The sequence below is a fragment of the Salmo salar genome, chromosome ssa14, assembly GCF_905237065.1.
Source record: "Salmo salar chromosome ssa14, Ssal_v3.1, whole genome shotgun sequence".
NCBI lineage: Eukaryota > Metazoa > Chordata > Actinopteri > Salmoniformes > Salmonidae > Salmo > Salmo salar.
The window spans coordinates 101,189,687-101,215,119 of record NC_059455.1 but is presented as its reverse complement, the minus strand read 5'-3'; the positions used below and the strand labels follow the sequence as shown (position 1 = coordinate 101,215,119).

Here is a 25,433-nt window from a genome sequence, read left to right as displayed (position 1 = left end):
CTGTCTGTCCCCCTGGCCCTACACTCAGTCCTCCTGGCCTGTCCCCCCAGCCCTACACTCAGTCCTCCTGTCCTGTCCTCCTGGCCCTACACTCAGTCCTCCTGTCCTGTCCTGTCCCCCCAGCCCTACACTCAGTCCTCCTGTACTGTCCTGTCCCACTGGCCCCACACTCAGTCCTCCTGTACTGTCCTGTCCCCTGGCCCCAATCCAGTCCTCCTGTACTGTCCTGTCCTGTCCCCCCGGCCATACACTCAGTCCTCCTGTCCTGTCCTGTCCCCCTGGCCCCAATCCAGTCCTCCTGTGCTGTCTGTCCACCCGGCCCTACACTCAGTCCTCCTGTCCTGTCTGTCCCCCCCAGCCCTACACTCAGTCCTCCTGTCCTGTCTGTCCCCCTGGCCCTACACTCAGTGTTCCTGTCCTGTCCCCCCAGCCCTACCTCAGTCCTCCTGTCCTGTCCCCCCAGCCCTACACTCAGTCCTCCTGTCCTGTCCTGTCCCCCCAGCCCTACACTCAGTCCTCCTGTCCTGTCACCCCAGCCCTACACTCAGTCCTCCTGTCCTGTCCTGTCCCCCCCAGCCCTACACTCAGTCCTCCTGTCCTGTCCCCCCCAGCCCTACACTCAGTCCTCCTGTACTGTCCTGTCTGTCCCCCTGGCCCTACACTCAGTCCTCCTGTCTGTCCCCCTGGCCCTACACTCAGTCCTCCTGTCCTGTCTGTCCCCCTGGCCCTACACTCAGTGTTCCTGTCCTGTCCCCCCAGCCCTACACTCAGTCATTCAGACATCATATTTCGGTGAGTGTGACTTTGTAGGCGTCAGCGTAGCTCTCTATACTCAGGATGAAGGTGTCTTCATTGGAGTAATGCTCTATGATGTTGTCATCCATGTTCACCAGGATCCTATAAGGGAGAATGGGGAGAGTTAGCTGATTCCATGTTCACCAGGATCCTATAAGGGAGAATGGGGAGAGTTAGCTGATTCCATGTTCACCAGGATCCTATAAGGGAGAATGGGGAGAGTTAGCTGATTCCATGTTCACCAGGATCCTATAAGGGAGAATGGGGAGAGTTAGCTGATTCCATGTTCACCAGGATCCTATAAGGGAGAATGGGGAGAGTTAGCTGATTGATTGACTGACTGATTGATTGATTGTCCTGCAAATGTTTAAAACCCAACATTCACAAACACAGAGGAATACTAAGAATTCAGACATTCATGCCTGGATATTTATCCTTCTCACACCAGTTTGAGTAAAGAACAGGACTAGAAAGTGTGGCAACACCAGCCTATTAGATTCCTTCAATTCCATGCTAATGCTGTGTTCAATACAATACCATTCTAATGCCGTGCTCAATAGAATTCCATTCTAATGCCGTGCTCAACAGAATTCCATGCTAATGCCGTGCTCAACAGAATTCCATTCTAATGCCGTGCTCAACACAATTCCATGCTAATGCCGTGCTCAACAGAATTCCATGCTAATTCCGTGCATAACAGAATTCCATTCTGATGCCGTGTTCAATAGAATTCCATTCTAATGCTGTGTTCAATAGAATTCCATTCTAATGCAGTGTTCAATAGAATTCAATTCTAATGCAGTGTTCAATAGAATTCCATTCTAATGCAGTGTTCAATAGAATTCCATTCTAATGCAGTGTTCAATAGAATTCCATTCTAATGCAGTGTTCAATAGAATTCCATTCTAATGCAGTGTTCAATAGAATTCCATTCTAATGCTGTGTTCAATAGAATTCCATTCTAATGCAGTGTTCAATAGAATTCCATTCTAATGCTGTGTTCAATAGAATTCCATTCTAATGCAGTGTTCAATAGAATTCCATTCTAATGCAGTGTTCAATAGAATTCCATTCTAATGCCGTGTTCAATAGAATTCCATTCTAATGCTGTGTTCAATAGAATTCCATTCTAATGCAGTGTTCAATAGAATTCCATTCTAATGCCGTGTTCAATATAATTCCATTCTAATGCTGTGTTCAATAGAATTCCATTCTAATGCAGTGTTCAATAGAATTCCATTCTAATGCAGTGTTCAATAGAATTCCATTCTAATGCTGTGTTCAATAGAATTCCATTCTAATGCAGTGTTCAATAGAATTCCATTCTAATGCAGTGTTCAATAGAATTCCATTCTAATGCTGTGTTCAATAGAATTCCATTCTAATGCAGTGTTCAATAGAATTCCATTCTAATGCAGTGTTCAATAGAATTCCATTCTAATGCCGTGTTCAATAGATTTCCATTCTCACCCTTTTTTGCTTTTCTTGTAGATCTTGGCTATGCTCTCAGTGGGAACTCCATACTTCTCTGATATCTGTGAATGAAGCACAATGTTATTGAGATTCAACGAACAGGCTGTGGATGCTATATACCAATACCAGAGAAGATCATCAACTCATCCTTGACCGCTGGCTACGTCCCTTCCGTCTTCAAGAGAGCGAGAGTTGCACCCCTTCTGAAAAAACCTACACTCGATCCCTCCGATGTCAACAACTACAGACCAGTATCCCTTCTTTCTTTTCTCTCCAAAACTCTTGAACGTGCCGTCCTTGGCCAGCTCTCCTGCTATCTCTCTCAGAATGACCTTCTTGATCCTAGTCAGTCAGGTTTCAAGACTGGGCATTCAACTGAGACTGCTCTTCTCTGTGTCACGGAGGCTCTCCGCACTGCTAAAGCTAACTCTCTCTCCTCTGCTCTCATCCTTCTAGACCTATCTGCTGCCTTTGATACTGTGAACCATAAGATCCTCCTCTCCACCCTCTCCGAGTTGGGCATCTCCGGCGCGGCCCACGCTTGGATTGCGTCCTACCTGACAGGTCTCTCCTACCAGGTGGCGTGGCGAGAATCTGTCTCCGCACCATGCGCTCTCACCACTGGTGTTCCCCAGGGCTCTGTTCTAGGCCCTCTCCTATTCTCGCTATACACCAAGTCACTTGGCTCTGTCATATCCTCACATGGTCTCTCCTATCATTGCTATGCAGACGACACACAATTAATCTTCTCCTTTCCCCCTTCTGATAACCAGGCAGCGAATCGCATCTCTGCATGTCTGTCAGACATATCAGTGTGGATGACGGATCACCAGCTCAAGCTGAACCTCGGCAAGACGGAGCTGCTCTTCCTCCCGGGGAAGGACTGCCCGTTCCATGATCTCGCCATCACGGTTGACAACTCCCTTGTGTCCTCCTCCCAGAGTGCTAAGAACCTTGGCGTGATCCTGGACAACACCCTGTCGTTCTCCACTAACATCAAGGCGGTGACCCGATCCTGTAGGTTCATGCTCTACAACATTCGCAGAGTACGACCCTGCCTCACACAGGAAGCGGCGCAGGTCCTAATCCAGGCACTTGTCATCTCCCGTCTGGATTACTGCAACTCGCTGTTGGCTGGGCTCCCTGCCTGTGCCATTAAACCCCTACAACTCATCCAGAACGCCGCAGCCCGTCTGGTGTTCAACCTTCCCAAGTTCTCTCACGTCACCCCGCTCCTCCGCTCTCTCCACTGGCTTCCAGTTGAAGCTCGCATCCGCTACAAGACCATGGTGATTGCCTACGGAGCTGTGAAGGGAACGGCACCTCCATACCTTCAGGCTCTGATCAGGCCCTACACCCAAACAAGGGCACTGCGTTCATCCGCCACTGGCCTGCTGGCCCCCCTACCTCTGAGGAAGCACAGTTCCCGCTCAGCCCAGTCAAAACTGTTCGCTGCTCTGGCACCCCAATGGTGGAATAAGCTCCCTCACGACGCCAGGACAGCGGAGTCAATCACCACCTTCCGGAGACACCTGAAACCCCACCTCTTTAAGGAATACCTAGGATAGGATAAAGTAATCCTTCTAACCCCCCCCCCCCTTAAAGATTTAGATGCACTATTGTAAAGTGGTTGTTCCACTGGATATCATAAGGTGAATACACCATTTTGTAAGTCGCTCTGGATAAGAGCGTCTGCTAAATGACTTAAATGTAAATGTAAGATAGAATCTATCATCTGGACGATCCAGGTTAACTAACTGGTGGAGGCCCTCTGGTCAGCACCTCAGAAACAGGGCTTTTCTCTCTTCTAACTTTGCCTTTTCTTAATCTGGCTGCGCTGCTGATTCTGATCTGTTTGTATAAAGCAACAATACCCTAAAACGTTTTTGTTGTTGTTGAGATACTCACTGCATCCATCAGGCCTCTCAAGGTTGGAGACTTGAGCATCAGAGCATCAAACACCTCATCAGACTCCTTCCTCACATACAGCAGGACTGTGGAGAGATGGACACAGTCAGGATGTTATGCCACTGAAGTTGTTTTAGCTTGTCTGTGAAGCAGCGCTCCCATAGTAGGATATTATATAGACTGGTACCTCTCTGTAGAGGTTATATAGACTGGTACCTCTCTGTAGAGGTTATATAGACTGGTACCTCTCTGTAGAGGTTATATAGACTGGTACCTCTCTGTAGAGGTTATATAGACTGGTACCTCTCTGTAGAGGTTATGTAGACTGGTACCTCTCTGTAGAGTCTATATAGACCGGTACCTCTCTGTAGAGGTTATATAGACCGGTACCTCTGTGTAGAGGTTATATAGACTGGTACCTCTCTGTAGAGTCTATATAGACTGCTACCTCTCTGTAGAGGTTATATAGACCGGTACCTCTCTGTAGAGGTTATATAGACTGGTACCTCTCTGTAGAGGTTATATAGACTGGTACCTCTGTGTAGAGGTTATATAGACTGGTACCTCTGTGTAGAGGTTATATAGACTGGTACCTCTCTGTAGATTCTATATAGACTGGTACCTCTGTGTAGAGGTTATATAGACTGGTACCTCTCTGTAGAGGTTATATAGACTGGTACCTCTCTGTAGAGGTTATATAGACTGGTACCTCTCTGTAGAGTCTATATAGACTGGTACCTCTCTGTAGAGGTTATATAGACCGGTACCTCTGTGTAGAGGTTATATAGACTGGTACCTCTCTGTAGAGTCTATATAGACCGGTACCTCTCTGTAGAGGTTATATAGACCGGTACCTCTGTGTAGAGGTTATATAGACCGGTACCTCTGTGTAGAGGTTATATAGACTGGTACCTCTCTGTAGAGTCTATATAGACCGGTACCTCTCTGTAGAGTCTATATAGACCGGTACCTCTCTGTAGAGGTTATATAGACCGGTACCTCTCTGTAGAGTCTATATAGACTGGTACCTCTCTGTAGAGATAATATATAGACTGGTACCTCTCTGTATATTCTATATAGACTGGTACCTCTCTGTAGAGGTTATATAGACTGGTACCTCTCTGTAGATTCTATATAGACTGGTACCTCTCTGTAGAGGTTATATAGACTGGTACCTCTCTGTAGATTCTATATAGACTGGTACCTCTCTGTAGAGGTTATATAGACTGGTACCTCTCTGTAGAGGTTATATAGACTGGTACCTCTCTGTAGAGGTTATATAGACTGGTACATCTCTGTAGAGGTTATATAGACTGGTACCTCTCTGTAGATTCTATATAGACTGGTACCTCTCTGTAGAGGTTATATAGACTGGTACCTCTCTGTAGAGGTTATATAGACTGGTACCTCTCTGTAGAGGTTATATAGACCGGTACCTCTCTGTAGAGTCTATATAGACTGGTACCTCTCTGTAGAGGTTATATAGACTGGTACCTCTCTGTAGAGGTTATATAGACCGGTACCTCTCTGTAGAGTCTATATAGACTGGTACCTCTCTGTAGAGGTTATATAGACCGGTATCTCTCTGTAGAGGTTATATAGACTGGTACCTCTCTGTAGAGGTTATATAGACTGCTACCTCTCTGTAAAGGTTATATAGACTGGCACCTCTATGTAGAGGTTATATAGACTGGTACCTCTCTTGTGCGTTTCCTCTTTGATCTGTTTGTGGGACGGAGGTGAGAGGTCATCCTCTGATGGTCTGAACATCCTCTTAACCAACACACTCCTGCATGATGGACACAACAACAGCGACAGACCAGTCAGACCTCTAACTCACACACACACACACTCATCCCACATCCAAGACGGGATACACAACCAACAAGAGGGCTCGCTCTGAGGCTGGGATTCAACTCGATCACGCTTTGGCGGCAATACACGTTTTAAAGGGAATGTTCCAACATCCGTGAACGCTTTCACGCTAAACACTGCATGTCCAGTAACGGCGCCGGAGAGGAGGGCTGTCGTTTTATTGGCTTTATTAACCAAACGTGCTATTTTGTTTGTTTGTTTCGCATTGTTTGTGTCACTTCCTGACCAGTAAAAGGGGTTATTTGTCATTTGTAGTTTGGTCAGGGTGTGGCAGGGGGTGTTTTGTGTGTTTCGGTGTTTTTGGTCACGTTCTGTATTTTCTATTTCTATGTGTATATCTAGTTTTCTATTTCTATGTTGGGTTTTTGGCAATGACCTCCAATTAGAGGCAGCTGGTTGTCGTTGTCTCTAATTGGAGGCCATATTTAGTTGGGTTTGTTTTCACTTGTGTTTTGTGGGTGGATATTTTCTGTATAGCCTGGGAGCCTTACGGAACTGTTATTGTCATTTGTTTATTTTGTTCAAGTGTTTACTTTAAATAAATTAAGAAGATGAGCACTTTACCCGCTGCGCATTGGTCCAATCCTTACGACGCCTATGACAGTTTGTGACTTATTTTGTACATATCAAATCAAACTTTATTTGTCACATGCGCCAAATACAACAAAGTGGTAGACACTACCGTGAAATGCTTACTTACAAGACCTTAACCAACAGTGCAGTTCAAGAAGAGTTAAGAAAATATTTGCCAAATAAACTAAAGTAAAAAATTATAAAAAATAATATAATAACAGAACAATAACGAGACTATATACAGGGGGTACCGGTACCGAGTCAGTATGCGGGGCTACAGGTTAGTTGAGGTAATTTGTACATTTGTGTGGGTGAAGGGACTATGCATAGATAATAAACAGCGAGTAGCAGCAGTGTACAAAACAAATGGGGGGGGTCAATGTAAATAGTCCGGTGGCCATTTGATTAATAGTTCAGCAGTCTTATGGCTGGGGGGTAGAAGCTGTTTAGAAGCCACTTGGTCCTAGACTTGGCAATCCGGTACCGCTTGCTGTGCGGTAGCAGAGAAAACTTGGGTGACTTGGGTGACTGGAGTCTTTGACAATCTTGGTCAGGGAGAGATTGAAAATGTCAGTGAAGACACTTGCCAGCTGATCAGCGCATGCTCTGAGTACACGTCCTGGTAATCCATCTGGCCCCGCGGCCATGTGAAATGTTGACCTGTTTAAAGGTCTTGCTCACATCGGCTGTGTTTACACACAGTCATACAGAACAGCTGGTGCTCTCGTGCTTGCTTCAGTGTTGATTGCCTCGAAGCGAGCATAAAAGGCATTTAGCTCGTCTGGTAGGCTCACGTCACTGGGCAGCTCACGTCTGGGTTTCCCTTTGTTGTCCGTAACAGTTTTCAAGCCCTGCCACATCCGACGAGCGTCAGAGCCGAGATGCATACAAAGCTCTCCCCCACCCTCCATTTGGCAAATCTGACCATATTTTTATCCTCCTGATTCCTGCTTAAAAACAAAAACTAAAGCAGGAATTACCAGTGACTCGCTCAATACAGAAGTGGTCAGATGACGCAGATGCTACACTACAGGACTGTTTTGCACAGTTCTATCACAGACTGGAATATGTTCCGGGATTCTTCCAATGGCATTGAGGAGTACACCACATCAGTCACTGGCTTCATCAATAAGTGCATCGATGACATCATCCCCACAGTGACTGTATGTACATACCTCAACCAGAAGCCATGGATTACAGGCAACATCCGCACCAAGCTAAAGGGTAGAGCTGCCGCTTTTAAGGAGAGAGACTCTAATCCGGAAGCTTATAAGAAATCCCGCTATGCCCTCCGACAAACCATCAAACAGGCAAAGTATCAATACAGGACTAAAATTGAAACGTACTACACCGGCTCTGACGCTTGTCAGATGTGGCAGGGCTTACAAACCATTACAGACTACAAAGGGAAGCACACTGCCCAGTGACACGGGCCAACCAGACGAACTAAATAACTTCCTCTAAATGGCGCATTGTCCAAGTCAACCATCAAATTTAATCCAGGCCTGTGTGTGTGTGTGTGTGTGTGTGTGTGTGTGTGTGTGTGTGTGTGTGTGTGTGTGTGTGTGTGTGTGTGTGTGTGTGTGTGTGTGTGTGTGTGTGTGTGTGTGTGTGTGTGTGTGCGTGTGTGTGTGTGTGTGCGTGTGTGTGTGTGTGTGTGTGTGTGTGTGTGTACTGATGAAGTCGGAAGTTTACATACACTTAGTTTGGAGTCATTAAAAGTCATTATTCAGCCACTCCACAAATTTCTTGTTAACAAACTATAGTTTTAGCAAGTCGGTTAGGACATCTACTTTGTGCATGACACAAGTCATTTTTCCAACAATTGTTTACAGACAGATTATTTCACTTATAATTCACTGTATCACAATTCCAGTGGGTCAGAAGTTTACATACATTAAGTTGACTGTGCCTTTAAACAGCTTGGAAAATTTCAGAAAATTATGTCATGGCTTTAGAAGCTTCTGATAGACTAATTGACATAATTGGAGGTGTACCTGTGGATGTATTTCAAGGCCTTCCTTCAAACTCAGTGCCTCTTTGCTTGACATCATAGGAAAATCTAAAGAAATCAGCCAAGACCTCAGAAACAAAATTGTAGACCTCCACAAGTCTGGTTCATCCTTGGGAGAAATTTCCAAATGCCTGAAGATACCACGTTCATCTGTACAAATAATAGTACGCAAGTATAAACACCATGGGACCACACAGCCGTCATACCGCTCAGGAAGGAGACTCATTCTGTCTCCTTGAGATGAACGTACTTTGGTGCGAAAATTGCAAATCAATCCCAGAACAACAGCAAAGGACCTTGTGAAGATGCTGGAGGAAACCGGTACAAAAGTATCTATATCCACAGTAAAACGAGTCCTATATCGACATAACCTGAAAGGCCGCTTAGCAAGGAAGAAGCCACTGCTCCAAAACCGCCATAAAAAAAGCCAGACTACGGTTTGCAACTGCACATGGGGACAAAGATTGTACTTTTTGGAGAAATGTCCTCTGGTCTGATGAAACAAAAATAGAACTGTTTGGCCATAATGACTTTCTTTATGTTTGGAGGAAAAAGGGAGAAGCTTGCAAGCTGAAGAACACCATCCCAACCATGAAGCACGGGGGTGGCAGCATCATGTTGTGGGGGGTGCTTTGCTGCAGGAGGGACTGGTGCACTTCACAAAATAGATGGCTTCATGACGAAGGAAAATTAGGTGGATATATTGAAGCAACATCTCAAGACATCAGTCAGGAAGTTAAAGCTTGGTCGCAAATGGGTCTTCCAAACGGACAATGACCCCAAGCATACTTACAAAGTTGTGGCAAAGTGACTCAGTTACACCAGCTCTGTCACAAGGAATGGGTCAAAATTCACTCAATTTATTGTGGGAAGCTTGTGGAAGGCTACACTAAATGCTACCAAATACTAATTGAGTGTATGTAAACTTCTGACCCACTGGGAATGTGATGAAAGAAATAAAAGCTGAAATAAATCATTCTCTCTACTATTATTCTGACATTTCACATTCTTAAAATAAAGTGGTGATCCTAACTGACCTAAAACAGGGAATTTTTACCAGGATTAAATGTCAGGAATTGTGAAAAACTGAGTTTAAATGTATTTGGCTAAGGTGTATGTAAACTTCCGACTTCAACTGTATGTGTGGGATTTGTGAGGGTTGAAGTGTTTGTGAGGGTTGGAGGTGGTCCCATTTTACATATGTAAGGTTTACACTGAGTGTACAAAACATTAGGAACACCTGCTCTTTCCATGACATAGACTGACCAGGTGAATCTAGGTGAAAGCTATGATCACTTATTGATGTCACCTGTTAAATCCACTTCAATCAGTGTGGATGAAGGGGAGGAGACAGGTTAAAGAAGGAATGTTAAGCCTTGGGCCAAATGAGACGTGGATTGTGTATGTGTGCCAATCAGAGGGTGAATGGGCAAGACAAAGGATGTAAGTGTCTTTGAACGGGGTATGGTAGTAGATGCCAGGTGCACCGGTTTGAGTCAAGAACTGCAACGCTGCTGTTTTTTAAAATGCTCAACAGTTTCCCGTGTGTATCAAGAATATTCCACCACCCAAAGGACATCCAGCCAACTGGACACCACTGTGGGAGGCATTGGAGTCAACATGAGCCAGCGTCCCTGTGGAACGCTTTCAACACCTTGTAAAGTCCATGTCTGACCAATTGAGGCTTTTCTGAGGGCAAAAGGGGGTGCAACTAAATATTAGGAAGCTGTTCCTAATGTTTTGTACACTCAGTGGATATTTACATGTGAATGTATACATGTGTGAACACTCACCCTCCTCTCTCAATCTCTTCTGTGTTAAAGGCAAATACCTGGGAAAGAATAGCACATTGGCAATGTCAGCTTTAAGTATGTACATAACATTGGCAAATATACATATAAGTAATGAAACAGAAATCTAAATATGTTATGTATCAAACCCTCAAATAGCTTATAGGCATATTTGACAATCTGTAAAAAGTCAATAAAAGATGTGGCCCTAAAAACTCAGACTGTTTACAAGAAAACCAAGCGTCTGCAAACTGACCTTTCTTCTAGATACATCTCTAGATTCTCTACAAAGGTCATTGATAAGTTAACCAAGGCATCGTTAGACCGTATCAGGTCATTGATAAGTTAACCAAGGCATCGTTAGACCGTATCAGGTCATTGATAAGTTAACCAAGGCATCGTTAGACCGTATCAGGTCATTGATAAGTTAACCAAGGCATCGTTAGACCGTATCAGGTCATTGATAAGTTAACCAAGGCATCGTTAGACCCATAATGTATCAGGTCATTGATAAGTTAACCAAGGCATCGTTAGACCCATAATGTATCAGATCATTGATAAGTTAACCAAGGCATCGTTAGACCCATAATGTATCAGATCATTCATAAGTTAATCAAGGCATCGTTAGACCCATAATGTATCAGATCATTCATAAGTTAATCAAGGCATCATTAGACTGTATCAGATCATTCATAAGTTAATCAAGGCATCGTTAGACTGTATCAGATCATTCATAAGTTAATCAAGGCATCATTAGACCATATCAGATCATTCATAAGTTAATCAAGGCATCATTAGACCATATCAGATCATTCATAAGTTAATCAAGGCATCATTAGACCTTATCAGATCGTTGATAAGTTAACCAAGGCATCGTTAGACCGTATCAGATCATTCATAAGTTAATCAAGGCATCATTAGACCATATCAGATCATTCATAAGTTAATCAAGGCATCATTAGACTGTATCAGATCATTCATAAGTTAATCAAGGCATCATTAGACCATATCAGATCGTTGATAAGTTAATCAAGGCATCATTAGACTGTATCAGATCATTCATAAGTTAATCAAGGCATCATTAGACCATATCAGATCGTTGATAAGTTAATCAAGGCATCATTAGACCATATCAGATCAGTGATAAGTTAATCAAGGCATCGTTAGACCCATAATGTATCAGATCAGTGATAAGTTAACCAAGGCATCGTTAGAATATCAGATCAGTGATAAGTTAACCAAGGCATCGTTAGAATATCAGATCAGTGATAAGTTAATCAAGGCATCGTTAGACCATATCAGATCAGTGATAAGTTAACCAAGGCATCGTTAGAATATCAGATCAGTGATAAGTTAACCAAGTGTTACGTTCGTCTGAAGGATGAGACCAAGGTGCAGCGTGGTAGGCGAACATTTTTCCTTTATTAAAATGAACACCGTCAAAACAACAAAATACAAGCACGAACGTAAAGTTCTGCAGGCTACACAGTAACTAACAAAAACAAGATCTCACAAAAACCCAGTGGGAAAAGGCGGCCTAAATATGATCCCCAATCAGAGACAACGAATGACAGCTGCCTCTGATTGGGAAACATATCAGGCCAACATAGAAATACAAAACATAGATTATGCCCACCCAAGTCACTCCCTGACCTAACAAAATAGAGAATAAAAAAGTATCTCTAAGGCCAGGGCGTGACACCAAGGCATCGTTAGACCCATGATGTATCAGCAAAGGTCTGATGCGACAGATGAAGGAAGTTGTGGCATATTCTTGTCACGTCCTGACCAGTAAAGGGGTCATTTGTAATTGTAGTATGGTCAGGGCGTGGCAGGGGGGTGTTTGTTTTGTGTGTTTTGTGTGTTTTTGGTTCTAGGGGATTTTGGTTCTAGTTTTCTATTTCTATGTTTCTTTTTCTATGTGTGGCCAGGTATGGCTTCCAATCAGAGGCAGGTGTCTTTCGTTGTCTCTGATTGGAAGCCATACTTAGGCAGCCTGTTTTTCCTGTGTTTTGTGGGTGGTTATTTCCTGTTTAGCCTGTGTTTTGTGGGTGGTTATTTCCTGTTTTTCCTGTGTTTTGTGGGTGGTTATTTCCTGTTTAGCCTGTGTTTTGTGGGTGGTTATTTCCTGTTTAGCCTGTGTTTTGTGGGTGGTTATTTCCTGTTTTTCCTGTGTTTTGTGGGTGGTTATTTCCTGTTTAGCCTGTGTTTTGTGGGTGGTTATTTCCTGTTTAGCCTGTGTTTTGTGGGTGGTTATTTCCTGTTTAGCCTGTGTTTTGTGGGTGGTTATTTCCTGTTTAGCCTGTGTTTTGTGGGTGGTTGTTTCCTGTTTAGCCTGTGTTTTGTGGGTGGTTATTTCCTGTATAGCCTGTGTTTTTGTGGGTGGTTATTTCCTGTTTAGCCTGTGTTTTGTGGGTGGTTGTTTCCTGTTTAGCCTGTGTTTTTGTGGGTGGTTATTTCCTGTTTAGCCTGTGTTTTGTGGGTGGTTATTTCCTGTTTAGCCTGTGTTTTGTGGGTGGTTATTTCCTGTATAGCCTGTGTTTTTGTGGGTGGTTATTTCCTGTTTAGCCTGTGTTTTGTGGGTGGTTGTTTCCTGTTTAGCCTGTGTTTTTGTGGGTGGTTATTTCCTGTTTAGCCTGTGTTTTGTGGGTGGTTATTTCCTGTTTAGCCTGTGTTTTGTGGGTGGTTATTTCCTGTTTAGCCTGTGTTTTTGTGGGTGGTTATTTCCTGTTTAGCCTGTGTTTTGTGGGTGGTTATTTCCTGTTTAGCCAGTGTTTTGTGGGTGGTTATTTCCTGTTTAGCCTGTGTTTTGTGGGTGGTTGTTTCCTGTTTAGCCTGTGTTTTGTGGGTGGTTATTTCCTGTTTAGCCTGTGTTTTGTGGGTGGTTATTTCCTGTTTAGCCTGTGTTTTTGTGGGTGGTTATTTCCTGTTTAGCCTGTGTTTTGTGGGTGGTTATTTCCTGTTTAGCCTGTGTTTTGTGGGTGGTTATTTCCTGTTTAGCCTGTGTTTTTGTGGGTGGTTATTTCCTGTATAGCCTGTGTTTTTGTGGGTGGTTATTTCCTGTTTAGCCTGTGTTTTGTGGGTGGTTATTTCCTGTTTAGCCTGTGTTTTTGTGGGTGGTTATTTCCTGTTTAGCCTGTGTTTTTGTGGGTGGTTATTTCCTGTTTAGCCTGTGTTTTTGTGGGTGGTTATTTCCTGTATAGCCTGTGTTTTTGTGGGTGGTTATTTCCTGTATAGCCTGTGTTTTGTGGGTGGTTGTTTCCTGTTTAGCCTGTGTTTTTGTGGGTGGTTATTTCCTGTTTAGCCTGTGTTTTTGTGGGTGGTTATTTCCTGTATAGCCTGTGTTTTTGTGGGTGGTTATTTCCTGTATAGCCTGTGTTTTGTGGGTGGTTGTTTCCTGTTTAGCCTGTGTTTTTGTGGGTGGTTATTTCCTGTTTAGCCTGTGTTTTTGTGGGTGGTTATTTCCTGTTTAGCCTGTGTTTTTGTTGGTGGTTATTTCCTGTTTAGCCTGTGTTTTTGTGGGTGGTTATTTCCTGTTTAGCCTGTGTTTTGTGGGTGGTTATTTCCTGTTTAGCCTGTGTTTTTGTGGGTGGTTATTTCCTGTTTAGCCTGTGTTTTTGTGGGTGGTTATTTCCTGTTTAGCCTGTGTTTTTGTGGGTGGTTATTTCCTGTATAGCCTGTGTTTTGTGGGTGGTTGTTTCCTGTTTAGCCTGTGTTTTTGTGGGTGGTTATTTCCTGTTTAGCCTGTGTTTTTGTGGGTGGTTATTTCCTGTTTAGCCTGTGTTTTTGTTGGTGGTTATTTCCTGTTTAGCCTGTGTTTTTGTGGGTGGTTGTTTCCTGTTTAGCCTGTGTTTTTGTGGGTGGTTATTTCCTGTTTAGCCTGTGTTTTGTGGGTGGTTATTTCCTGTTTAGCCTGTGTGCCTTATGGAACTGTTTCGTCGTCTATTTATTTTGTTTTGAGTGTCCTTATTAATAATAAAAGAAGATGAGCACTATATCCGCTGCGTTTTGGTCACCTTTCATCGACGCATGTGACAATTCTAACCTACAGATTCCAATGGACACTCTGAAAGGTAAGGCAGTTTTAGCTAGCACTCTGGTTAAACACAGTCTAAAGCCAGACATTGATTCTACAGTACCATTCATGTTAGATTTAGGAACAGCAGACCCTTGACAGACTGCAGCCTAACACATTAAGTTCATCTGTAGGCTACTGTTGGTTGTTGAAAATATATTTAAATTGATTTATTTTAAAGTTCACATGATTAGCTTTCCTATTCCTGTCCAAAATGGCAACCTATTCCCTAAAAAGTGCACTATAAAGGGAATAGGGTGCCATTTGGGAGACACCCCTGTGAGACACCCCTGTGTATCCTGTGTATCTGACCTGTCCAGCCCTCTGCAGGTTTCCAAAGTGGACATCGGGGATGAAGAGTACAGGTTGGGCCTCCAGGTCAGTCATGGTCTTGAAGTAGGTGGTGTCAGGCTTCTTAGGGAGAGTTATCACCCCTAGTCCTCCATCCTTCCCTGGAGCACACAACAGCAGTGTGATCACATGGATTTCCATCAAAGGAACTTCAGTTGTGTTGTGTAAGCAGACACATACAAGGACATCTCCAGCCCAATCCATCAGCATTTTACAATAACACTGGAGGGGTGGCCGCTTTCTTATTGTTTAAAGTGCAGATTGACACTTTAAATCACTTAGAAATAGTTTCAAAACAAGACAAACTGTTCATCTATGATGTCTTGATGTAATGTTGGCCTGAAACGTTAGGTTGTACACCACCAAGTGCAGGAAATAGTGTAAGTAAAAGTACAGGTAACAATACAGGTAACAGTACAGGTAACAATACAGGTAACAGTGCAGGTAACAGCGCAGGTAACAGTACAGGTAACAACGCAGGTAACAGTACAGGTAACAGCGCAGGTAACAGTACAGGTAACAGTGCAGGTAACAGCGCAGGTAACAGCACAGGTAACAGTGTAGGTAACAGTACAGGTAACTGTGTAAGTAACAGTGCAGTTAATAGTGCAGGTAACAGTACAGGTAACAGCGAAGGTAACAGAGCAGGTAAACATACAGGTAAAAGTGCAGGTAAAAGTACAGGTAACAGTGTACGTACCAGTACAGTTAGCAGTACAGGTAGCAGTACAGGCAACAGCACAGGTAACAGCACAGGTAACAGCACAGGTAACAGTACAGGTAACAAAGCAGGTTACAAAGAAGGTAACCATACAGGTAAAAGTACAGGTAACAGTACAGGTAACAGTACAGGTAGCGGTAGGGGGGTAACAGTGAAGGTAACAGCACAGATAACAGTGTAGGTAACATTACAGGTAACAGTACAGGTAACAGTGAATTTAACAGTACCGGTAACATTACAGGTAACTGTGCAGGTAACCGTGCAGGTAACAGTACAGGTAGCAGTAAAGGTGACATTCCAGGTAAGAGTGCTGGTAATAGTATAGGTAACATTACAGGTAACAGTGCAGTTAACAGTTCTGGTAACATTACATGTAGCAGCACAGGTAACAGTACAGGTAACAGTGTAGGAAACAGGTAACAGGACAGGTAACAGTGTAGGTAACAGTGCAGGTAACAGTACAGGTACATTTCCAGGTAAGAGTGCAGGTAAGAGTGCAGGTAAGAGCGCAGCTAAAAGTACAGGTAACAGAGTAGGTAACAGTACAGGTAACATTACTGGTGACAGTAGGTAACAGTGTAGGTAACAGTGTAGGTAACAGTGTAGGTAACAGTGTAGGTAACAGTACAGGTAACAGTACAGGTAACAGTACAGGTAACAGTACAGGTAACAGTGCAGGTAACAGAGCAGGTAACCATACAGGTAAAAGTACAGGTGACAGTGTAGGTAACAGTACAGGTAACAGTACAGGTAACAGGAAAGGTAACAGGACAGGTAGCAGTACAGGTAGCAGTACAGGTAGCATAACAGGTATCTCTGTAGGTAACAGTGCAGGTAACAGAGCAGGTAACCATACAGGTAAAAGTACAGGTAACAGTGTAGGTACCAGTACAGTTAGCAGTACAGTTAATAGTGTAGGTAACAGTGCAGGTGATATTACATGTAACAGTACAGGTAATATTACAGGTAGAAATACAGGTAGCAGTACAGGTAACACTTCAGGTACCACTACAAGTAACTGTGTAGGTAACAGTGTAGATAAAATAACAGGAAACAGGCCAGGTAACAGAGTAGGTAACATTACAGGTAACAGTACAGGTAACAGTGTAGGTAACAGTGTAGGTAACATTACAGGTAACAGTACAGGTAACAGTGCAGGTAACAGAGTAGGTAACATTACTGGTGACAGTGTAGGTAACAGTACAGGTAACAGGAGGACAGGTAACAGGAAAGGTAACAGTGTAGGTAACAGTGAAGTTAATAGCACAGATAACAGTACATGTAGTAGTACAGGTAACATTACAGGAAAGAGTACAGGGAACATTACAGGTAACAGTGTAGGTAACAGTGTAGGTAACATTACAGGTAACAGTGTACATAACGGTGCTGTTGATATTACAGGTAACTGTACAGGTAATATTACCGGTAACAGTACAGGTAGCATTACAGGTAGCAGCAGAGGTAACAGTATAGGTAACAGTGTAGCTAAAAGTACAAGGAACATTACAGGTAACAGTGTAGGTAACAGTACAGGTAACAGTGTAGCTAAAAGTACAAGGAATATTACAGGTAACAGTGTAGGTAATAGTACAGGTAACAGTGTAGCTAAAAGTACAAGGAACATTACAGGTAACAGTGTAGGTAACAGTACAGGTAACAGTGTAGCTAAAAGTACAAGGAATATTACAGGTAACAGTGTAGGTAACAGCATGGGTAACATTGTATGTAACAGTGCAGGTAATAATAAAGGTAAAAGTTTATGGAAACAGCACAGGGAACATTGTAAGTAAAAGTACAGGTAACAGTACAGGAAAGAGTACAGGTAACATTACAGGTAAAAGTGAAAGTAACAGTACAGGGAACATTACAGGTAACTGTGTAGGAAACAGTGCAGGTAACATTACAGGTAACAGTGAAGGTAACAGTACTTGGAACATTACAGGTAACAGTGAAGGTAACAGTGTAGGTAACAGTACAGGTAACAGTGTAGGTAACAGTACAGGTAACAGTGTAAGTAACAATGAGGGTAACAGTGTAGGTAACCACACAGGTAACATTACAGGTAACATTAAAGGTTGCAGTGTGGGTAGCACTACAGGTAACATAACAGGTAACAATGTAGGTAATATTATAGGTAACAGTACAGGTAACAGTGTAGGTAAAAGTACAGGTAACAGTGCAGGTAACAGTGTATGTAACAGTACAGGTAACAGTGTAGGTAAAAGTGTAGCTATCACTGCAGGTAACAGCGTAGGAACTAGTGAAGGTAGCAGCACAGGTAACATTACAGGTAACAGTACAGGTAACAGTACATGTAACAGTGCAGGTAACAGTGTAGGAATTAGTGAAGGTAATAGCACAGGTAACATTACAGGTAACATTACAGGTAACAGTGCAGGTAAGAGTGTATGAAACAGTGTTGGTAACAGTACAGGTAACAGTGTAGATAACAGTACAGGGAATATTGTAGGTAAAAGTACAGGTAACAGTACAGTTAACATTACAGGTAACAGTGTAGGTAACAGTACAGGTAACAGTGTAGCTAAAAGTACAAGGAATATTACAGGTAACAGTGTAGGTAACAGTACAGGTAACAGTGTAGCTAAAAGTACAAGGAATATTACAGGTAACAGTGTAGGTAACAGCACAGGTAACAGTGTAGCTAAAAGTACAAGGAATATTACAGGTAACAGTGTAGGTAACAGCATGGGTAACATTGTATGTAACAGTGCAGGTAATAATAAAGGTAACAGTTTAGGTAACAGCACAGGGAACATTGTAAGTAAAAGTACAGGTAACAGTACAGGAAAGAGTACAGGTAACATTACAGGTAAAAGTGAAAGTAACAGTACAGGGAACATTACAGGTAACTGTGTAGGAAACAGTGCAGGTAACATTACAGGTAACAGTGAAGGTAACAGTACTTGGAACATTACAGGTAACAGTGTAGGTAACAGTACAGGTAACAGTGTAAGTAACAATGAGGGTAACAGTGTAGGTAACCACACAGGTAACATTACAGGTAACATTAAAGGTTGCAGTGTGGGTAGCACTACAGGTAACATAACAGGTAACAATGTAGGTAATATTATAGGTAACAGTACAGGTAACAGTGTAGGTAAAAGTACAGGTAACAGTGTATGTAACAGTACAGGTAACAGTACATGTAAAAGTGTAGCTATCAGTGCAGGTAACAGCGTAGGAACTAGTGAAGGTAGCAGCACAGGTAACATTACAGGTAACAGTACAGGTAACAGTACATGTAACAGTGCAGGTAACAGTGTAGGAATTAGTGAAGGTAATAGCACAGGTAACATTACAGGTAACATTACAGGTAACAGTGCAGGTAAGAGTGTATGAAACAGTGTTGGTAACAGTACAGGTAACAGTGTAGATAACAGTACAGGGAATATTGTAGGTAAAAGTACAGGTAACAGTACAGTTAACAGTGCAGGTAACAGTGTAGTTAATAGTTTAGGTAATAGTGTAGGTAACAGCACAGGTAACACTACAAGGAACATTACAGGTAACAGTGTAGGTAACAGCACAGGTAACAGTGTAGCTAAAAGTACAAGGAATATTACAGGTAACAGTGTAGGTAACAGCATGGGTAACATTGTATGTAACAGTGCAGGTAATAATAAAGGTAACAGTTTAGGTAACAGCACAGGGAACATTGTAAGTAAAAGTACAGGTAACAGTACAGGAAAGAGTACAGGTAACATTACAGGTAAAAGTGAAAGTAACAGTACAGGGAACATTACAGGTAACTGTGTAGGAAACAGTGCAGGTAACATTACAGGTAACAGTGAAGGTAACAGTACTTGGAACATTACAGGTAACAGTACAGGAAAGAGTACAGGTAACATTACAGGTAACAGTACAGGTAACAGTGCAGGTAACAGAGTAGGTAACATTACTGGTGACAGTGTAGGTAACAGTACAGGTAACAAGAGGACAGGTAACATTACAGGTAACAGTACAGGTAACAGTGTAGGTAACAGTGTAGGTAACATTACAGGTAACAGTACAGGTAACAGTGCAGGTAACAGAGTAGGTAACATTACTGGTGACAGTGTAGGTAACAGTACAGGTAACAAGAGGACAGGTAACAGGAAAGGTAACAGTGTAGGTAACAGTGAAGTTAATAGCACAGATAACAGTACATGTAGTAGTACAGGTAACATTACAGGAAAGAGTACAGGGAACATTACAGGTAACAGTGTAGGTAACAGTGTAGGTAACATTACAGGTAACAGTGTACATAACGGTGCTGTTGATATTACAGGTAACTGTACAGGTAATAATACCGGTAACAGTACAGGTAGCATTACAGGTAGCAGCAGAGGTAACAGTATAGGTAACAGTTCAGGTAACAGTATAACTAACTGTGCAGGTAACAGTACAGGAAAAAGTACAGGTAAAATTACAGGTAACAGTGTAGGTAATAGTACAGGTAACAGTGTAGCTAAAAGTACAAGGAACATTACAGGTAACAGTGTAGGTAACAGTACAGGTAACAGTGTAGCTAAAAGTACAAGGAATATTACAGGTAACAGTGTAGGTAATAGTACAGGTAACAGTGTAACTAAAAGTACAAGGAACATTACAGGTAACAGTGTAGGTAACAGTACAGGTAACAGTGTAGGTAATAGTACAGGTAACAGTGTAGCTAAAAGTACAAGGAATATTACAGGTAACAGTGTAGGTAACAGCATGGGTAACATTGTATGTAACAGTGCAGGTAATAATAAAGGTAAAAGTTTATGGAAACAGCACAGGGAACATTGTAAGTAAAAGTACAGGTAACAGTACAGGAAAGAGTACAGGTAACATTACAGGTAAAAGTGAAAGTAACAGTACAGGGAACATTACAGGTAACTGTGTAGGAAACAGTGCAGGTAACATTACAGGTAACAGTGAAGGTAACAGTACTTGGAACATTACAGGTAACAGTGTAGGTAACAGTACAGGTAACAGTGTAAGTAACAATGAGGGTAACAGTGTAGGTAACCACACAGGTAACATTACAGGTAACAATGTAGGTAATATTATAGGTAACAGTACAGGTAACAGTGTAGGTAAAAGTACAGGTAACAGTACAGGTAACAGTGTATGTAACAGTACAGGTAACAGTACATGTAAAAGTGTAGCTATCAGTGCAGGTAACAGCGTAGGAACTAGTGAAGGTAGCAGCACAGGTAACATTACAGGTAACAGTACAGGTAACAGTAGATGTAACAGTGCAGGTAACAGTGTAGGAATTAGTGAAGGTAATAGCACAGGTAACATTACAGGTAACATTACAGGTAACAGTGCAGGTAAGAGTGTATGAAACAGTGTTGGTAACAGTACAGGTAACAGTGTAGATAACAGTACAGGGAATATTGTAGGTAAAAGTACAGGTAACAGTACAGTTAACAGTGCAGGTAACAGTGTAGTTAATAGTTTAGGTAATAGTGTAGGTAACAGCACAGGTAACAGTGTAGCTAAAAGTACAAGGAATATTACAGGTAACAGTGTAGGTAACAGCATGGGTAACATTGTATGTAACAGTGCAGGTAATAATAAAGGTAACAGTTTAGGTAACAGCACAGGGAACATTGTAAGTAAACGTACAGGTAACAGTACAGGAAAGAGTACAGGTAACATTACAGGTAAAAGTGAAAGTAACAGTACAGGGAACATTACAGGTAACTGTGTAGGAAACAGTGCAGGTAACATTACAGGTAACAGTGAAGGTAACAGTACTTGGAACATTACAGGTAACAGTGTAGGTAACAGTACAGGTAACAGTGTAAGTAACAATGAGGGTAACAGTGTAGGTAACCACACAGGTAACATTACAGGTAACATTAAAGGTTGCAGTGTGGGTAGCACTACAGGTAACATAACAGGTAACAATGTAGGTAATATTATAGGTAACAGTACAGGTAACAGTGTAGGTAAAAGTACAGGTAACAGTACAGGTAACAGTGTAGGTAACAGCATGGGTAACATTGTATGTAACAGTGCAGGTAATAATAAAGGTAACAGTTTAGGTAACAGCACAGGGAACATTGTAAGTAAAAGTACAGGTAACAGTACAGGAAAGAGTACAGGTAACATTACAGGTAAAAGTGAAAGTAACAGTACAGGGAACATTACAGGTAACTGTGTAGGAAACAGTGCAGGTAACATTACAGGTAACAGTGAAGGTAACAGTACTTGGAACATTACAGGTAACAGTGTAGGTAACAGTACAGGTAACAGTGTAAGTAACAATGAGGGTAACAGTGTAGGTAACCACACAGGTAACATTACAGGTAACATTAAAGGTTGCAGTGTGGGTAGCACTACAGGTAACATAACAGGTAACAATGTAGGTAATATTATAGGTAACAGTACAGGTAACAGTGTAGGTAAAAGTACAGGTAACAGTACAGGTAACAGTGTATGTAACAGTACAGGTAACAGTACATGTAAAAGTGTAGCTATCAGTGCAGGTAACAGCGTAGGAACTAGTGAAGGTAGCAGCACAGGTAACATTACAGGTAACAGTACAGGTAACAGTACATGTAACAGTGCAGGTAACAGTGTAGGAATTAGTGAAGGTAATAGCACAGGTAACATTACAGGTAACATTACAGGTAACAGTGCAGGTAAGAGTGTATGAAACAGTGTTGGTAACAGTACAGGTAACAGTGTAGATAACAGTACAGGGAATATTGTAGGTAAAAGTACAGGTAACAGTACAGTTAACAGTGCAGGTAACAGTGTAGTTAATAGTTTAGGTAATAGTGTAGGTAACAGCACAGGTAACACTACAAGGAACATTACAGGTAACAGTGTAGGTAACAGCACAGGTAACAGTGTAGCTAAAAGTACAAGGAATATTACAGGTAACAGTGTAGGTAACATTGTATGTAACAGTGCAGGTAATAATAAAGGTAACAGTTTAGGTAACAGCACAGGGAACATTGTAAGTAAAAGTACAGGTAACAGTACAGGAAAGAGTACAGGTAACATTACAGGTAACAGTACAGGTAACAGTGCAGGTAACAGAGTAGGTAACATTACTGGTGACAGTGTAGGTAACAGTACAGGTAACAAGAGGACAGGTAACATTACAGGTAACAGTACAGGTAACAGTGTAGGTAACAGTGTAGGTAACATTACAGGTAACAGTACAGGTAACAGTGCAGGTAACAGAGTAGGTAACATTACTGGTGACAGTGTAGGTAACAGTACAGGTAACAAGAGGACAGGTAACAGGAAAGGTAACAGTGTAGGTAACAGTGAAGTTAATAGCACAGATAACAGTACATGTAGTAGTACAGGTAACATTACAGGAAAGAGTACAGGGAACATTACAGGTAACAGTGTAGGTAACAGTGTAGGTAACATTACAGGTAACAGTGTACATAACGGTGCTGTTGATATTACAGGTAACTGTACAGGTAATATTACCGGTAACAGTACAGGTAGCATTACAGGTAGCAGCAGAGGTAACAGTATAGGTAACAGTTCAGGTAACAGTATAACTAACTGTGCAGGTAACAGTACAGGAAAAAGTACAGGTAAAATTACAGGTAACAGTGTAGGTAATAGTACAGGTAACAGTGTAGCTAAAAGTACAAGGAACATTACAGGTAACAGTGTAGGTAACAGTACAGGTAACAGTGTAGCTAAAAGTACAAGGAATATTACAGGTAACAGTGTAGGTAATAGTACAGGTAACAGTGTAACTAAAAGTACAAGGAACATTACAGGTAACAGTGTAGGTAACAGTACAGGTAACAGTGTAGGTAATAGTACAGGTAACAGTGTAGCTAAAAGTACAAGGAACATTACAGGTAACAGTGTAGGTAACAGCATGGGTAACATTGTATGTAACAGTGCAGGTAATAATAAAGGTAAAAGTTTATGGAAACAGCACAGGGAACATTGTAAGTAAAAGTACAGGTAACAGTACAGGAAAGAGTACAGGTAACATTACAGGTAAAAGTGAAAGTAACAGTACAGGGAACATTACAGGTAACTGTGTAGGAAACAGTGCAGGTAACATTACAGGTAACAGTGAAGGTAACAGTACTTGGAACATTACAGGTAACAGTGTAGGTAACAGTACAGGTAACAGTGTAAGTAACAATGAGGGTAACAGTGTAGGTAACCACACAGGTAACATTACAGGTAACAATGTAGGTAATATTATAGGTAACAGTACAGGTAACAGTGTAGGTAAAAGTACAGGTAACAGTACAGGTAACAGTGTATGTAACAGTACAGGTAACAGTACATGTAAAAGTGTAGCTATCAGTGCAGGTAACAGGCGTAGGAACTAGTGAAGGTAGCAGCACAGGTAACATTACAGGTAACAGTACAGGTAACAGTAGATGTAACAGTGCAGGTAACAGTGTAGGAATTAGTGAAGGTAATAGCACAGGTAACATTACAGGTAACATTACAGGTAACAGTGCAGGTAAGAGTGTATGAAACAGTGTTGGTAACAGTACAGGTAACAGTGTAGATAACAGTACAGGGAATATTGTAGGTAAAAGTACAGGTAACAGTACAGTTAACAGTGCAGGTAACAGTGTAGTTAATAGTTTAGGTAATAGTGTAGGTAACAGCACAGGTAACAGTGTAGCTAAAAGTACAAGGAATATTACAGGTAACAGTGTAGGTAACAGCATGGGTAACATTGTATGTAACAGTGCAGGTAATAATAAAGGTAACAGTTTAGGTAACAGCACAGGGAACATTGTAAGTAAAAGTACAGGTAACAGTACAGGAAAGAGTACAGGTAACATTACAGGTAAAAGTGAAAGTAACAGTACAGGGAACATTACAGGTAACTGTGTAGGAAACAGTGCAGGTAACATTACAGGTAACAGTGAAGGTAACAGTACTTGGAACATTACAGGTAACAGTGTAGGTAACAGTACAGGTAACAGTGTAAGTAACAATGAGGGTAACAGTGTAGGTAACCACACAGGTAACATTACAGGTAACATTAAAGGTTGCAGTGTGGGTAGCACTACAGGTAACATAACAGGTAACAATGTAGGTAATATTATAGGTAACAGTACAGGTAACAGTGTAGGTAAAAGTACAGGTAACAGTACAGGTAACAGTGTATGTAACAGTACAGGTAACAGTACATGTAAAAGTGTAGCTATCAGTGCAGGTAACAGCGTAGGAACTAGTGAAGGTAGCAGCACAGGTAACATTACAGGTAACAGTACAGGTAACAGTACATGTAACAGTGCAGGTAACAGTGTAGGAATTAGTGAAGGTAATAGCACAGGTAACATTACAGGTAACATTACAGGTAACAGTGCAGGTAAGAGTGTATGAAACAGTGTTGGTAACAGTACAGGTAACAGTGTAGATAACAGTACAGGGAATATTGTAGGTAAAAGTACAGGTAACAGTACAGTTAACAGTGCAGGTAACAGTGTAGTTAATAGTTTAGGTAATAGTGTAGGTAACAGCACAGGTAACACTACAAGGAACATTACAGGTAACAGTGTAGGTAACAGCACAGGTAACAGTGTAGCTAAAAGTACAAGGAATATTACAGGTAACAGTGTAGGTAACATTGTATGTAACAGTGCAGGTAATAATAAAGGTAACAGTTTAGGTAACAGCACAGGGAACATTGTAAGTAAAAGTACAGGTAACAGTACAGGAAAGAGTACAGGTAACATTACAGGTAACAGTGAAAGTAACATTACAGGTAACAGTGTAGGTAACAGTGTAGGTAACATTACAGGTAACAGTACAGGTAACTGAAAGAGTAGGTAACAACGACAGTGTAGGTAACAGTACAGGTAAAAGAGGACAGGTAACATTACAGGTAACAGTACAGGTAAC

At 41.9% G+C, this 25,433-nt stretch overlaps 1 protein-coding gene across 2 annotated transcripts in view; it reads right to left on the bottom strand.

The window, feature by feature from the left end:
* Window positions 1-653: 653 nt before the first annotated feature.
* Window positions 654-25,433, bottom strand: part of grhl2b (grainyhead-like transcription factor 2b) — an 85,412-nt gene continuing 60,632 nt past the window's right edge. Inside the window, exons 11-16 of one of the 2 annotated variants that reach the window (XM_045695148.1) lie at window positions 14,816-14,955; window positions 10,432-10,469; window positions 5,874-5,965; window positions 4,177-4,262; window positions 2,266-2,330; window positions 654-897 (exon numbers count right to left, since the gene is read on the bottom strand). In XM_045695148.1, the coding sequence (XP_045551104.1) occupies window positions 783-897; window positions 2,266-2,330; window positions 4,177-4,262; window positions 5,874-5,965; window positions 10,432-10,469; window positions 14,816-14,955 (536 nt within the window). In that variant the 3' untranslated portion in view covers window positions 654-782. The other variant, XM_045695149.1, reaches the window with a different exon arrangement.